The following is a 14261-nucleotide window of genomic DNA, read 5'->3' on the forward strand; positions in this document are numbered from 1 at the left end:
TGAATCTGCCCATTGTCAGTTTATTTCATAGTCTCAGTTGTTGAGAGACTTAAGAGGTAAAGTCTTCACTCTCTATGTATCCCATTCAAGAACAGCTGTCTTAGGAAAATATTTATTGTCATTCCCATTTTACATATGTGGAAACTGAGGATCTGCAGGAGAGGCAAAAGTCATAACTGTGTCTTAGCTTAGCACTTGTACCCTAAGTCTGTGACTTAGTAAGTTAATAAACTGACACTTAAAACAGGATCCATGCCCCTCCCCACTATCTTCTCACCACTAAGTCAATTAGAGTTATCTTTTCGATCTGTATGTCAATTATTTTGTACATTAGAAATAGCAAAAAGGTATTTTAATACCAGTCTTTGCCAAAATCCTTAGCATACACCTCTTGATTAGTGCGTATTCAGGGATTGTGAACTTTTCCTTTTTGAGACAGGGTTTTGCTATGTTGTCTAGGCTAATCTTGAGTCCAGGATCTTCCTCTAGTGATTTTCTTGCCTCAGCTTCCCAGCTAGCTGCAATCAGGTGTTTATCAGCACACTTGACTTAACTTATTGTGGACATTTGTTATTTAGGGGCTGTCAATTCAAAATATTTTAATAGTAGGCTCAATTAAACAAAAGTAGAAAGGCTACTTGATAAAAAAGAAAGGCCAATGATGTACTATAAACCAGATATTTTTGAGTTTGTAGATTATTTACATTTCTGAAATATCTGCCAATATTATAATAGCATAAATAAAGGAGAAATTATACCGTATTATTTTTTGGCAGCATTCACTGGGATTTGAACTCAAGGCCTTACACACATTAGGCAAATATCTTATCACTTGAGCTATACTGTCAGTTCTTTCATTTGGTTCTAAGTCTTTTTTTTTTTTTTTTGGTCCGGTCGTGAGGCCTGAACTCTGGGCCTGGGCGCTGTCCCTCAGCTCTTCAGCTCAAGGCTAGCGCTCTACCACTTGAGCCACAGTGCCACTTCCGGCTTTTATCTTTTTGCTTATGTGGTGCTGAGGAATCGAACCCAGGGCCTTAGGCATGCAAGGCAAGCGCTCTACCACTGAGCCATCTTCCCAGCCCCTTGGTTCTAAGTCTTTTATATCTTTCCATAATGTGTTCATTAGTGGTACTGACAGGTATTCATTGGCACACTTAAAGAAATATATATGTAGTCTAGGTTATTGTGGCCAAATTGATGATCTATTCATCTAACAATCATTCTGGTGCCTACTGTGTGTTAAATGTTGTGCTAGGCAGTAGGACGACTAAAATGGAAAAAAGAATAGTTCTTGCCATTAAGAAGTTCAGTTTAGCAGAGAGAAACCCATGTGAAATATTCAAAATACAAGGTGGTAAGTGATTCTATTAAGGTATGCTCAGGTAGCAAATGAAGGCATAAAGGAAAAATGAATTTGGAGTGTTGTGGGGACATACCAAAGACCAAGAGAAGGAATTCTTAAAGAATTTATGATTTTAAAGCGGGGGCATTCCTGGCAAAGGAACTAGCTTGTGCAAATGTACAGAGGTCTGTGAATTGTGTAGGATGTGAGGATAGCTTCTTTGTAGGATGATGCAAAATATGTTGGAGAAGCAGATTAGAGGTTTTCCTAGTAGCTATAACTTTATTACTTGTACAGCAGTGGGTCAGAGAGGTAAGGCAACTGAGTAAGTAGGACAGTATTGGAGACCAGAGGAAAGAGACGAGGATGGCTATATAGAACTTGATTCTTAAGTTCATCTGAAGGGGAGTAGTTCTTGATGGATATACCAACATTAGAATGTAGATCCAGTGTGAGAAAGTTTTCTGATGTTTTTATAGAAAGAGCAGAAAAATCTACGTTTTTGATGCCAGTACTAGGGCTTGTACTAAGGGTCTGGGTGCTGTCATTGAACTTTTTCAGCCAAGGCTGGTGCTCTACCACTTGATCTACAGCTCTACTTTTGGATTATTGCTAGTTAATTGGAGATAAGAATCTCACAGACTGTTTTGCCCAGGTAGGCTTCAAACCATTATTAGCCTTAGCCTTTCAGCCTTCTGAATAGCTAGCATTACAAGCATGAGCCAGCAGTGCCTGGTAAAAATATACAATATTGAAAATGGGAAATGTCCAGATTTCTGAATACTGGCAACTGAAGTTTTTTAATTCAAACTTTTAGGGACTATTGTGCCCAACACACATGTTTGCTTGATATGGCCTGCAGGCTATCATTCTGAGACTTGTCCTATAGAGGATAAGCACTTACGGGACAGAAATGGAAGCAATTTAACACTTTCAAGAGCTTAAACATTTAAAAGAAAAATCACAGACTAGGGTATACCTTAGTGGTAGAGCACTCACCTAGCTTGGGTGAGGTCCAAGGACACACAGAGAAAATAACCATTTACATTCTTTACTTGATTGCCACACTGTAACATTTCTACTATATATGAAGCTATATATTTTTCCTTGGGAGACCAAAGTGAGGTTCTGGGTCAAATATAATGTCCAAGGCTTCAATGGGGCAATGATATAACCTAAGTCTCACTTCAGCTGTTGAAAGCATGGTAGAAAGTGAAAAACTGAGACCAGTAGTCCCCTAAGCATTGCTAGCACCATCAGAGGAAGAAAGGGTAGCCTCTTCAAATTATGTATGCAACAAAGTCAACATAGCCAGTGATGATGTAATAGCAGTTACTCTTAAAACTCTTCTTTTGACAACTTGCAGAAACTAAGCCTCCCCTCCTCCCCCCGCACAAAAAAGACCAACAGTGCCTTGCTCACAGTGACCCAGTAAACTAGTGGCAGAGTCAGGTCTTCTGGCTCCTGGCCTAGTGTTCTTTCCAATAATCCCGAGCTCTGATATTTGTGGCAGTTTTCCTAGCATCTAGGATTCCTGGTCTGGACAAGCAGGACTTGAGAGCAGCAGTTATGAACCTTTTTATTTTCTTCCGTATATGTATGATGTTGGTATTCTTTGCAAACATTCAATTGCATGGATACAGTTTAAAGACAGAACAAAAAAGATGTTTTGGAATCACTGAGATCACGCACAGAGAGTAGTAAAGTCTGTGGCTAATATATTTAAGGCTTGTGACCTCTGTGCTCTCTGGACTGACCTTCTGACATATGCTTTTGTTGTATTTTGTTTCTCTTCTTCTGTCATTTTTTCTACTTACTCTTTGCTTTCCTTCTCTCTCACTGGTCTAGGTCATAGGCCTACCTGTAAGTGCTCTGGGCATTACTGAATCTGTCTCCTTGGTGGTTCTTAAGATGCCTGCTCCAAGTCAAGAAAATTGTGTTAGTAACATGGGAACAAGATTAGTTAAGCAATGTGTATGCTTGCTCTGCTTCAATCATTTAGATCTCTAAAATTTCAGACTGGTAACTCTTGTCAGTTGTAACTCTTGACTCAACTAATCCTTTCCATCCTTTATTTCAGGGTCTATTGTTCTGACATTTGCCACTTTTTTTTGTTCTGAATCCATTTCTGATTGGTGCAGCTGTTGAAGATGCTGCAGTTACAGCAGTGTACATCTGGAACTTTTGGCTGACTTGTTGAACTTCCCCCAGGGAGTACTCCAGGGGAAGCATGGGAGGGGTGGAGAGGCCAGAACAGTTGCCTGCAAATAGAGATGCCAATAGTGTCTGGCTATTCTTTGGACCACCCTTGTCAAAAAACATCTCACTGTCGCCCTCAGTTTCTGCACTGTCTTCTTGAAGGCACCGTGTTCTCCACTGAGAATCCCTGCAGCAGTTGAAGAAGAGAAACTATTATGGTTGTGGATTCTATCAACAGCAGTCTGTGCCCTGCAAAAACTATCAGTAAGTATGTGTTGAATTAAATACCAAGAAACCCAGGAAACTGTTTTGCCCTTCAGGGGGTAACATAACCAGTTCTGTTAGGCAGCAGCACCTCTGTGAGTTAGAATGAGTCCCCAGACTCACTCCAGGGGTGAAGCTGCCTGATTTCCAGTCCCTTTGAATTCCTAGGTTCTTAGGGCTCCTTTTCTTTTGGTGAGCCATTGGATTGCAAACACAGCAGGCATGGTTTCATTCCAAAACTAGAACTGTTTTAATTAGTTTAACGTCTGTTAAACGCTTTGAAGATTGAAAGCAACAGATAAGTACTGGATGATGTTATTAGCGACTGCAGTTAATTGCAAACATTTCTATTACTGCTAGTTTCTGCCTCCTTTTCTTTGCTCTACTTTCTTTCCAAGGTTCCCAAATTCTTCTCAGACTCCCTCCCTCCCCCCCTCCCCTTCCTGGCGCTGAGGAGTTAAACTGGGGCGGAGTCGAGACATGAAGGACAGCAATAGTCACCAACTGGAGCGGGGTAAGCGGGAAGAGCTGGGTGGGGCTGCCAGGCAAAGGCGAACCCTCACGCCCCCAGGCCCCGCCCCGCGGCGGAGTGCGGGCGGAACGGCTGGGGGCGGGGCACTTAGGCTTGGCGGGCCCAGTGGTTGGGCGTCCCAGCGGCCACTGGAGGGATGGGGCGGGGTCGACCGGGACCTCCTCCCTCATTCCCTCGCGGGCCGAACCGCCCCTCTCTCCAGCCCCTCCTCCTCCCTTTCCCACCCCTCGGAGTGAAGCTGCACATGCGGCTGCTCCCTGTTCCGTCCCGCCCAGCCACAGTCGCGCAGGAACGGGTCCCTGCAGCCCCCAGCCGATGGCAGGACAGTAGCCGCCTGTCAGGGGTCGTGAAAGGCTGAGGCAGACGAAGCGGCTCCCTGGCCTCAGAGATTGGGTGTCTCCGGAGGCCATGGGCTACCCCGAGGTAGAGCGCAGGGAATCCTTGCCTGCGGCAGCGGCAGCGGCAGCGCCACCGCCACGGGAGCAGGGGAGCCAGGGCTGCGGCTGTCGCGGGGCCCCTGCCCGGGCAGCCGAAGGGAACAGCTGCCGGCTCTTCCTGGGTTTCTTTGGCCTCTCGCTGGCCCTCCACCTGCTGACGTTGTGTTGCTACCTAGAGTTGAGGTCTGAATTGAGGCGGGAACGGGGTGCCGAGTCCCGCCTTAGCGGCTTGGGCACCCCTGGCACCTCTGGCACCCTGAGCAACCCTAGTGGCCTCGACCCCAATGGTCCCATCACTCACCACCTCGGGCCGTCACCTGAGCAGCAGCCGTTGGAACCAGGTGAAACCACACTCGCCCCTGACTCCCAGGACCGGCACCAGGTGAGTCACCTAGTCCGGGAGGTGGCGACCCCCCTCCCCTAGTAGGTAGGGCTGGGGCCGGGGGGGTGGGGGAGGGACTAAGTCACTGGGATCCGCGTTACAGGATGTGAGCAGGGCGGTGGCGGGCGAGCCAGAGAGGGAGATTGTCCGAGGCAGGTTGTCTTTGGTCCCCTTCTGGGCTCATCGGGACGCTCTCCAGTCTTCTGAAGTTGCAAACTGTTCCCTTCGCCCGCCGCCCTCGGCTCTGGGCTGCTTGGAGAAAGTTGGCAACCGTCCCGCGCCGGCAGGGCGAGGAGGTGCCCGCGCTGGCTCCCTGGCCGACTAACGGCAAGGAGCTGGGCCCTCGTGCTCCTGGGGAGGTGTTGTACTTCTGCCGAGGCGCTTGTTTTTTCGTGTCCGGAGCTGGTGCCAGCACTCGCAGGCTCCCCTTTGGAGTTGGGCTGTAAACAGCTGTAGGAACTGCTCCACGCCTGTTCCAACAACTTCTAAGCGCGCTCTCCTCGGGGTCCTTGGGCGCTGACCACAACATGGGCTTGTTCACACTTTACCTGCAACTTGACACTGATTGTCCTCGACGTTCGAGTGAGGATCAGCGCCCCTGAGGAATTCTGGTAGAAAAATGCCGTCTTGCTAGACAACTTCTGAACAGCAATTTCAAAAATCTATGGAAATAAAAACTCACCCTTTGCATGCCGGTCCTGACCCCCCCCCTCCTTTTTCTCCCTCGGAGGGCGGGTGAGGTTGCCCTGTGAAAGGTGCACAGGAAGCATTTTCATTACTGCTAGCTTACAACAGGAAGCTCTTGATGGACTGATCACTTAGAGTTGGCTCCCAATATTAGTTTATTTTTTTTGGGGGGGGAGGATCTTTATGCTGTTTCAACCCTTTTACAAAACTATTAGCTTTCAACTTTTTTTCTAGCCCTTTCTTCAAGTACATTGAGTGCACTTAATGTAAGTATTGTCTCGACTGCCATATTTTGTTACTTATGTGAAAGTTAGGAGAGGCAGCCACCATCCTTTAGAGGTGATGAAAGTGTAAGAGTGAATTTGCACCTTTTGGAGAAGAGGCAAAATGTCCAAATAAAAGTTCCTGAGGTGAGGGACTCAAGTTTATTATATTTACTACCATATCCACAGTCGTTGTCATAACTCTTTAAACTTCATCTGTTCTGTGCTGACCTCCTATCCAAAGTTATACACTTGACACAGGCAACACGTTCATGATAATAACAATATTAATGTAAGGGCTGACAACTTTTCTTTTCTACATTGTGCATTGTAAAGTTATCCAGAGCCTAAAAATGTCTTGTGAGCACACTCCAACTTATATAACAGCTTATCAAAGAAGAGAATCAGCAGACATGCTTCTCATACTTGAAACTTTAAACACTGTAACTACATGATACTTAGCTAGGGTTCTGGTTCCTTTATCTGTTTCCCAATGTCTAGTAGAAATACTTACTAGCTGCACATTGATATTCTGTGCAAATATAAGAGAATTCAAGGTCTTTAGTCAAATGATGGCCAAGACTTTGGCATTTAAGATGGAGAGACCCATGTTTATAGACTGAGGATTAGCAGGACAGCTGTACTCTGGGGCTTCTGTGATGCCATGGGATTCTTAAACGTCTGTTATGGCATTTAGTGGCCTGCCCTTTGCCTAGCCCTAAAATACTTCTGTCTACATTTAACCAAAGCTTATCTTCTGTCCTTTACTCTTTCTGTTTTAGTCTTTTTAAGCAACAGTGGCTCTTTACATTTAAACGACACTGGCTCTTTATATTTCTTGGCATTGATTTTGAAATAGAGATTTGTTGTTGTTACTGTAAGGGCCATTTTAATACATTTTGTGGATTCCCTTGCAGAATGCATAGGCCCTAAGGGGGAAGTGACTTGCCTAAGAGTAAAAAATAGAATGGACTTGCTTTCGTAATTCTTAGTTCAATGCCTGTTCTATCATAGCAGCCTACCTGCTGAGGCTTTTGGAAGTGACAGTACAGAGCTCCCTAGTAAAAGTTTTAGGAAGTAAAAGGCTTATCTTGTCCTATCCTCCCTACATTTTGACCAGACTAAATATGAGTTCCTCATTTTTCCTGAACTTGACTTTCAGGAGAAATGGAATAATACTTTAAGTGAATTTTTAGTCCAAATTCAACTTAAGTATCTCTTCAAGATACTAGTTTTAGTATATAATAAATAAATAATCTGAATAAAGAAAATATTGATTGGCTGTTAGAGTTGAGTTAATACTGCTACATCTTGGGTAAAATTTCTAGTGCCCTGGTGCACCCTCTGCTGGTTTTGCAGAGGCATTTGATTGCAGTATCTGCTGACAGTCAAAATTCTAAGTTGTGCTGACAGATTCTGATTCATAATTAAGGAAGTAAAGTTTTGTATGATTTGTCCACATAGGTCATATTTTTATATTTTAGTTTTTCAACACAACAGCTGCTGTTACAGCAACTCTTAGAGAGAAAAAAAGATACAAAGTACACCCTCCAGCAGATGAATGGGAGAGGAAGAGTGTGTGAATATAGTCATAATATTCAATATACATGTGTGGAAATGGAAGCAGGTAACGAGGTGTTGGAGGGAGTTGGGAGAGATGAGGGAGAACAATGGAAGGGGTGACAGTGATCCAGATGCATTGTACCCACATACTGACATGTTGAATTGGAATTTCTTTGTACAACTACTTAAAGAAGGAAAAAGGAAGTAAGGAAAGAAGGAAGGAAGGAAGGATGGAAGGAAGGATGAAAAAGAAGGTGCACCCTCCAATGGGCAATTCATTCAGGTTTCTCACCAGCTTACCTCTATGGAGTGAAGTCAAGCTGATGAGAATAAACTTCAGAAAGAGCTCATGAAACCTGGTAAGCATAGTAGTCAGAGGCACTACATTGTGTAAGGTCACAGTTAGGCCAACTAAAACTACATTTATTCTTTTTTCCCCCTTGGTATGGGGCTTGAACTCAAGGCCTAGGTGCTGTCCCTGAGTCTCTTTGTGCTTAAGGCTAGTGCTCTACCTTTTGAGCCACATAGTGCCACTTCCTGATTTTTAGCAGTTTATTGGAGATAAGAGTCTCATGGGGACTTTTTGCCTGGGCTGGCTTTGAACCATGATCCTCAGATCTCAGCTTCCTGAGTAGCTAGGATTATAGGCATGAACCACTGGCACCGAGCTACATTTATTCTTATGAGATCCCTTTCTTGAGGGACTTAGAATCACTGTAGGTATATACATATCAGACTTTAAAAAAAAGTAAAACAGGATAAAGAAGGAAGTTAGGGTGGTGAAGACATAAAGTAGTAAAATCAGCAAAAATTCTCCTCAGAAAATATTAGAAAAGTCTCACAAATGGAGACATAGTTGCTGATGATAAAAAGTGAGTTTATATCAGACCTTTTGGAATTATGACTACCTTCAGTGGGAGGAGCTAAGTGGCTGTATTCAGATACAAACATAGCTTTAGTGTCTAAATTAGACAATTAAGGTATGTAAAAATGATACCAGCCACTGGTGGCTCATGCCTGTAATCCTAGCTACTCAGGAGAGGCTGAGATCTGATGATTGTTGTTCAAAACCAGTCCAGGCAGGGAAGTGCATGAGACTCTTATCTCCAGTTAACTACCAGAAAGCTAGAACTGGAGCTGTGGCTCAAGTGGTAGAGTGCCAGCCTTGAGCAAAAGAGCAAATAAGATAGCACCCAGGTCCTGAGTTCAAGCCCCAATACTGGTATACACATAAAACGAATATAAAAATAAAATTAAAAATCATGGTGGATCAGTCTATAGCAAAGCAGGTCTAGTCATGATATTGCTCTGAGAGCAAAAACAAGGTGACTAGACTTGGAAAGGTGTGAACAACAGGCTTGGGCTGGGGATTAATTGCTTGCTTAACAAATGTGAGAGCCTATGTACAAACATCTTTAACTGTCAATAACAGCAGTAACAAAACAAAGCCTATGTCTTTTCCACGTAAAAGATCAAAAGTAGATTTTCACCTACAGAAAATTCTGGTGTCTGATTCTCAAGGAAAACCTAATAACTGATTTAAAAAAAGTCACAGAAACCCAATGAAATTGGTCAAAAAGAGAGATTTTCTAGTTGTTCTGTTGCTGTGGAAAGAACTGTGGAGAGAGAAATATGATCAAAGGCTTCCAAACCATGAAATGAATATGGTTAATATGTTGGTGTGATTTAGAATTTAAGTTCAATAAACATAAAGTCTATTTTCCAGACACAGTGTTAAGTATGAGATATTTTTAATGCTTGAAAAATTATTTTGGGAAGGAAACAAATATTCTATGTCATTCAACTCATTGCTTTAGATGATAGTCTGAACTATGGGTAGGTTAGTAAGAATTTACTAGGCATTTTAGAGATATTTGAGGTTTGTTCCTAACTATAGATAATATCATGGGAGTCAACCTTAGCATTTTATAAGATATCTCTTAGTACGACTAGATAGATAGACCATTAATGTGCCCATGTTGATATTACTTATGTTAAGGTGGATTGGTGCAGAAAATAGCTACGAGTCATTCAGGGTGATTCAAGAAAGGCATAATGAATAAATTCACAAGTAATTTTAGAGATATGGGATTCAGCTATGATATTTTTCTCTGGGCTTAAATCCAGACATTTTGGTATATCATTCAAGGCTTTTTCTTTTTTTTTGTTGCTCTTGAACTCAGGGTCTGGGTGTTGTCCTTGGGCTTTTGTGCTCAAAGCTAGCACTAAACCAATTTGAGCCACAATGCTACTTCCAGTTTTCTGGTGGTTAATTGGAGAATAAGAGTCTCATAGACTTTCCTGCCCTGATTTGCTTCCAACCGCAATCCTCAGATTTCAGCCTCCTGAGTAGCTAGGATTACAGGCATGGGGCACAGGTGCCAGCCTTTATTCAAGGCTTTTGACAGACTGGTTTCACTATACCCATTTCATTTTCTTTGTCACCAATTTTAATTCTGTAAGCCACCACCATAACTTGTCTTGGGACCATACTCTTGTTATTGCTAGTGTTGCTTTGAATAAATCTTGTGTCTTTAAACTTAGAGTTTTCAAATACTTGTTGAGCTGTACAGTATTTTAGGACTTTGGAAATGTTTATTTAAACAAAAACATTTTCTCTTCACATAACAGGTCTGTTTTCCTAGATCTTGCTAAACCTCTGAACTGTCAGTTATGCTTAAGTGAGTAAATAGTTTCACTGGTAATGTTTCACTGGTTTCTAAAATAATTAGAAATTGAAATGGAGAAGAGTCCTAAGTGTGTGATCCATTTCTCAGTTTCACATACCACAGTTTCATTACCACATAAGATGGCGAAAAAAAGCTTTCTATAATATATCATTTGATGTTTTATTTGCTTTTAGGTTTCATCTTTCTCTTTCTCTCTTAGATATTGTGGGGACAAAATGATCTGTAATTTGAAGTTGTCTTTCTACTGTAGAACTTTTGAAGTCATTTAATTCCAAGAACATAATGAAGAGAAACCCTTTTGCTTTCACTGCAGGGTGGCTCTTACAGAGGACAGTCTTTATCTGATCCTCTATAAATGCCTAGCACTTAGGTCCTCATTTCAAGTCTTTTTTCTTTCTCATTAATTCTTAAAATTGAAGTATTATAACACACACACAGAAAAATACACAGATCACAAATTATACAGTTTGATGATTATTACACAGTGAAAATGCTTATGTTACTACCAGCCAGGTCAAGAAATAGAATTTATTAGCATCTCACCACTTCTAATTCTACCCTATCTTTATCACATGTCATCCTTACTTTCCCAAATTAATGACAGCCCGGACTTCTAAGTGTTAAGACACAAGATTTATTTAAAGCATCATATAATTTGGTCCATTTTGAACCTTATATAAATAAACCATATATTCTTTTGGGTCTGATATTTGTTTTATTACCTTTTGTTAATCTTGACAAATCTGTTAATTCATGCAGTTTATTAATCTTTGGAAAGGTATATTTTGTTAATGTAATCATAGAAAAGTAGTCAACGGGGCATTGTTATCGGGAGAAAATAACAACATTCCTTTTTAGAAGATTTGGTGATGTACCTTAAATAGAAACAAATTGCTTTTGACTAAGTAAATATTTTACTTTTTTGGATTTAACTTTTAGAAAATTTGATACCCATATTAGAGAAGCACTTATGTGTATGTATTCACATATATATGTACATATATACTTATAGATATAACACTATGGATAATCACCTCAAAGAATGATATATTATGAATTACCCGTATATCTAATTTTATTTATGTTTCATCCTTTCTCTTTCTCCTCCCTTTTCTTTTCTTTTTTCTTTTCTCTCTTTCCTCCTGGTACCAGGGTTTGAACTCTGGTCTCATGCTTGCTCAGATTGTTTGCTAGACTGGAACTCTACCACTTGAGCCACATGGGTCTGGTGTTCTTTAATCCACATTATATTTGTGATATCCATTTACATTGCATACAGCTGTGGGTTTTACTTGTATTTGTACATATTCTGTTGTTCGAATATGTCATAATTTATGAATTTATTCTACTGCTAATAAATATGCAGCTTTTCCAGTTTGGAGTTATTATGAAGTATGACTGTTACTATGTGTATCTTTGGATTCCATGCATCTGAATTCCTGTTGGGTAAATACCTAGCATTAGAGTTGCTGGGTCATGGTGAATACATACTTTTGATGTTATTGATAATGATAGCTTTTCTAAGTGACTGACAAGTTCTGTTTATGTTTTGCAAATGTTATACATCTTCCCTAATATTTGTCAGTCTTTTTTAATCATAGCTATTCTGGTGGGTAGGTTTATAGTAACAACTCATGATTTGCTATTATTTATGTATTCCAAGGGCTTGAACTCAGGGCCTTCTGCATGGTACTTAGAGCTCTGTCAAATATTTAAAGTTTCTTTTATCCTTTCCTTTTCCTCCCTCCCTCCCTCCCTTCCTCCTTTCTTCGTTCCTTCATTCCTTCCCTTCTCTCTCTTTCATTCATTCATTTTTTTGTGCTGATCCGAGGACTTGGACTCAGGGCCTGGGCACTGTCCCTGAGCTTTTTTCTCAGGGCTAGTACTCTGCCACAGCTCCATTTCCAACATTTTTTTTGGTTGTTAAGACTTTCTTGCCTAGGCTGACTTTGAACTTCGATCCTCAGATCTCAGCCTCCTGAGTCACTAGGATTACAGGGGTAAGCCACCAGTACTTGGCTCAGCAGTTTCTTTTGCTAGTGAATGTGCGTGCATATGTGCATGTGTGCTTGTCCTGGGGCATGAACTGGGGACTTTAGTGCTGTTCCTGAACTTTTTTGCTCAAGACTGGTCCTCTACCAATTTAACCATGACTTCATTTCTGGCGGTTTAGTGATTAATTGGAGATAAGAGTTTTACAGTCCTTCCTACTTAGGCTGGCTTTGAACTGTGATTGTCAGATCTCAGCCTTCTGATTATCTAGGGTTACAGACCTGAGCCACTGACACCCATCCTAGTGATTTTTCCTTATTATTTAGCCATTCAAGAGAAAGAAATCCTGTAGTTTATGACAGCATGAGTGAAACTAAGGAAAATTATATTAAATGAAATAAACCATTAAATGGTACAGCTCTTAATCCATACAAGGTATTATAATTGTTGGTGTATAGTCACCAAATTCATTTAGATTGCTGCAAAGTTTACCTTTTAGTGTGTGCTGGTCCTTGGGCTTGAACTCAGGAATTGGGAGCTGTCCCTGTGCTTTTTGCTTAAGGCTAGTGCTCTACCATTTGAGCCACGACTCCACTTTTCAGCTTTTTTGTGTGGTGAATTGAAGATAAGAGTTGTATAGACTTTTCTGCTCAGGCTGGCTTTGAACTGTGATACTCAGATATCAGCCTTCTAAAAACCTAAGATTATGGGTTTGAATCACTGGTCCCTGGATCATGTTTACCTTTTTAATTATTTTTCATTTCTCAATTCCTTCCTAAGTTTCCATCTGGAAAATATGGCTTTAATTATATCCTCTCACATGTCCATAGAAACATAGAAAATCTTCAGAACTCAAACTGTGCAAAGATTTCCTAGGTGTGACACCAAATACATAATTCAAAAAAGAAATGAGTTATTTTGGGAAAAAACTTTGTTTCTCAAAAGAAAACTTTGAAAAATGAAAAGAAATATTATGGATTAGACTGTCACAAATGTTTACAGAATACTTTGTTATTGATAAATAATTGTATTCAGAATTGACTTGGGACTTTTGGAATGTAATGATAGTCATACAAAACAAGTTAGGCAAAAGAAACCAAGCATCAATGGCTCACACCTGTAATCCTATCTAATCGGGAGGTTGAGATTGGGAAGATTGTGGTTTAATGCCAGCCTAGGCAAAAAAATTTTCAAGACCCCTTCTCAACCAAAGTCAAGTGCAATCTGTGTGCCTGTAACCCAAAACTCATGGGAGGCTGAGATTGGGAGTATCACAGTTCCAGGCCAGTCCAGGCAGAAAACTCTGTGAGACTCCATTAAAAGTAAATAAATTAAAAAAAAAAACAGAAGTAAAAATGTAAGAACCTTTATTGGAATGTTCATTGCAGCATTATTTGTAATACCCCAAAAGTGAAAAGAATCTGGATAGCTGACAAGTAAACAAAATGTGGATAATACTTCTATATAACATATTGTATATATCGATATATTGTATATATTGAAGAAACAAAGGAGGGGGTAACAATGCTCGATAGGAAATGTACTCATTACCTTGCTCATGTAACTGTAATCCCTCTGTACAGTATCTTTACAATAAAAATATATAAAAAAGAATGAAGAATGGGTACATGCTATAATATGGCTGAACCTCAAAAATATTATGCTAATATATCTGAATAAGTGTGAATCAACATACAGGAGACATTCTATCACACTGATGTTTATTGCAGCAGAGTTAGTAATAGCCATGCTGTGCAATCAGCGTAGGTGCCCATCACCCTGTGAATGGATAAAGAAAATGTACATATACAGCCCTAAAGAATGACATTATGTCATTTGCAGGAAAGTGAATGGAACTTTAGTTTTTATGTTTAGTGAGATAAGCCAAACTCAGCCAAAAATGTTTTCAC

General features: G+C 40.8%; 1 protein-coding gene across 7 annotated transcripts in view; it reads left to right on the plus strand.

The window, feature by feature from the left end:
* Nucleotides 1-4505: 4505 nt before the first annotated feature.
* The window catches only part of Eda (ectodysplasin A), a 397427-nt gene continuing 387671 nt past the window's right edge, over nucleotides 4506-14261 (plus strand). For 4 of the 7 annotated variants that reach the window (XM_013031631.1, XM_013031628.1, XM_013031632.1 and 1 more), the window contains exon 1: nucleotides 4571-5156. In XM_013031631.1, coding sequence (XP_012887085.1) covers nucleotides 4746-5156 — 411 coding nt within the window. In that variant the 5' untranslated portion in view covers nucleotides 4571-4745. Of the gene's footprint in view, nucleotides 5157-14261 lie in introns of all 7 variants that reach the window. The other 3 variants (XM_013031627.1, XM_013031630.1, XM_013031626.1) reach the window with 2 other exon arrangements.

This window comes from Dipodomys ordii, unplaced genomic scaffold (genome assembly GCF_000151885.1).
Source record: "Dipodomys ordii isolate 6190 unplaced genomic scaffold, Dord_2.0 Scaffold142, whole genome shotgun sequence".
NCBI classification, from domain to species: Eukaryota; Metazoa; Chordata; class Mammalia; order Rodentia; family Heteromyidae; genus Dipodomys; species Dipodomys ordii.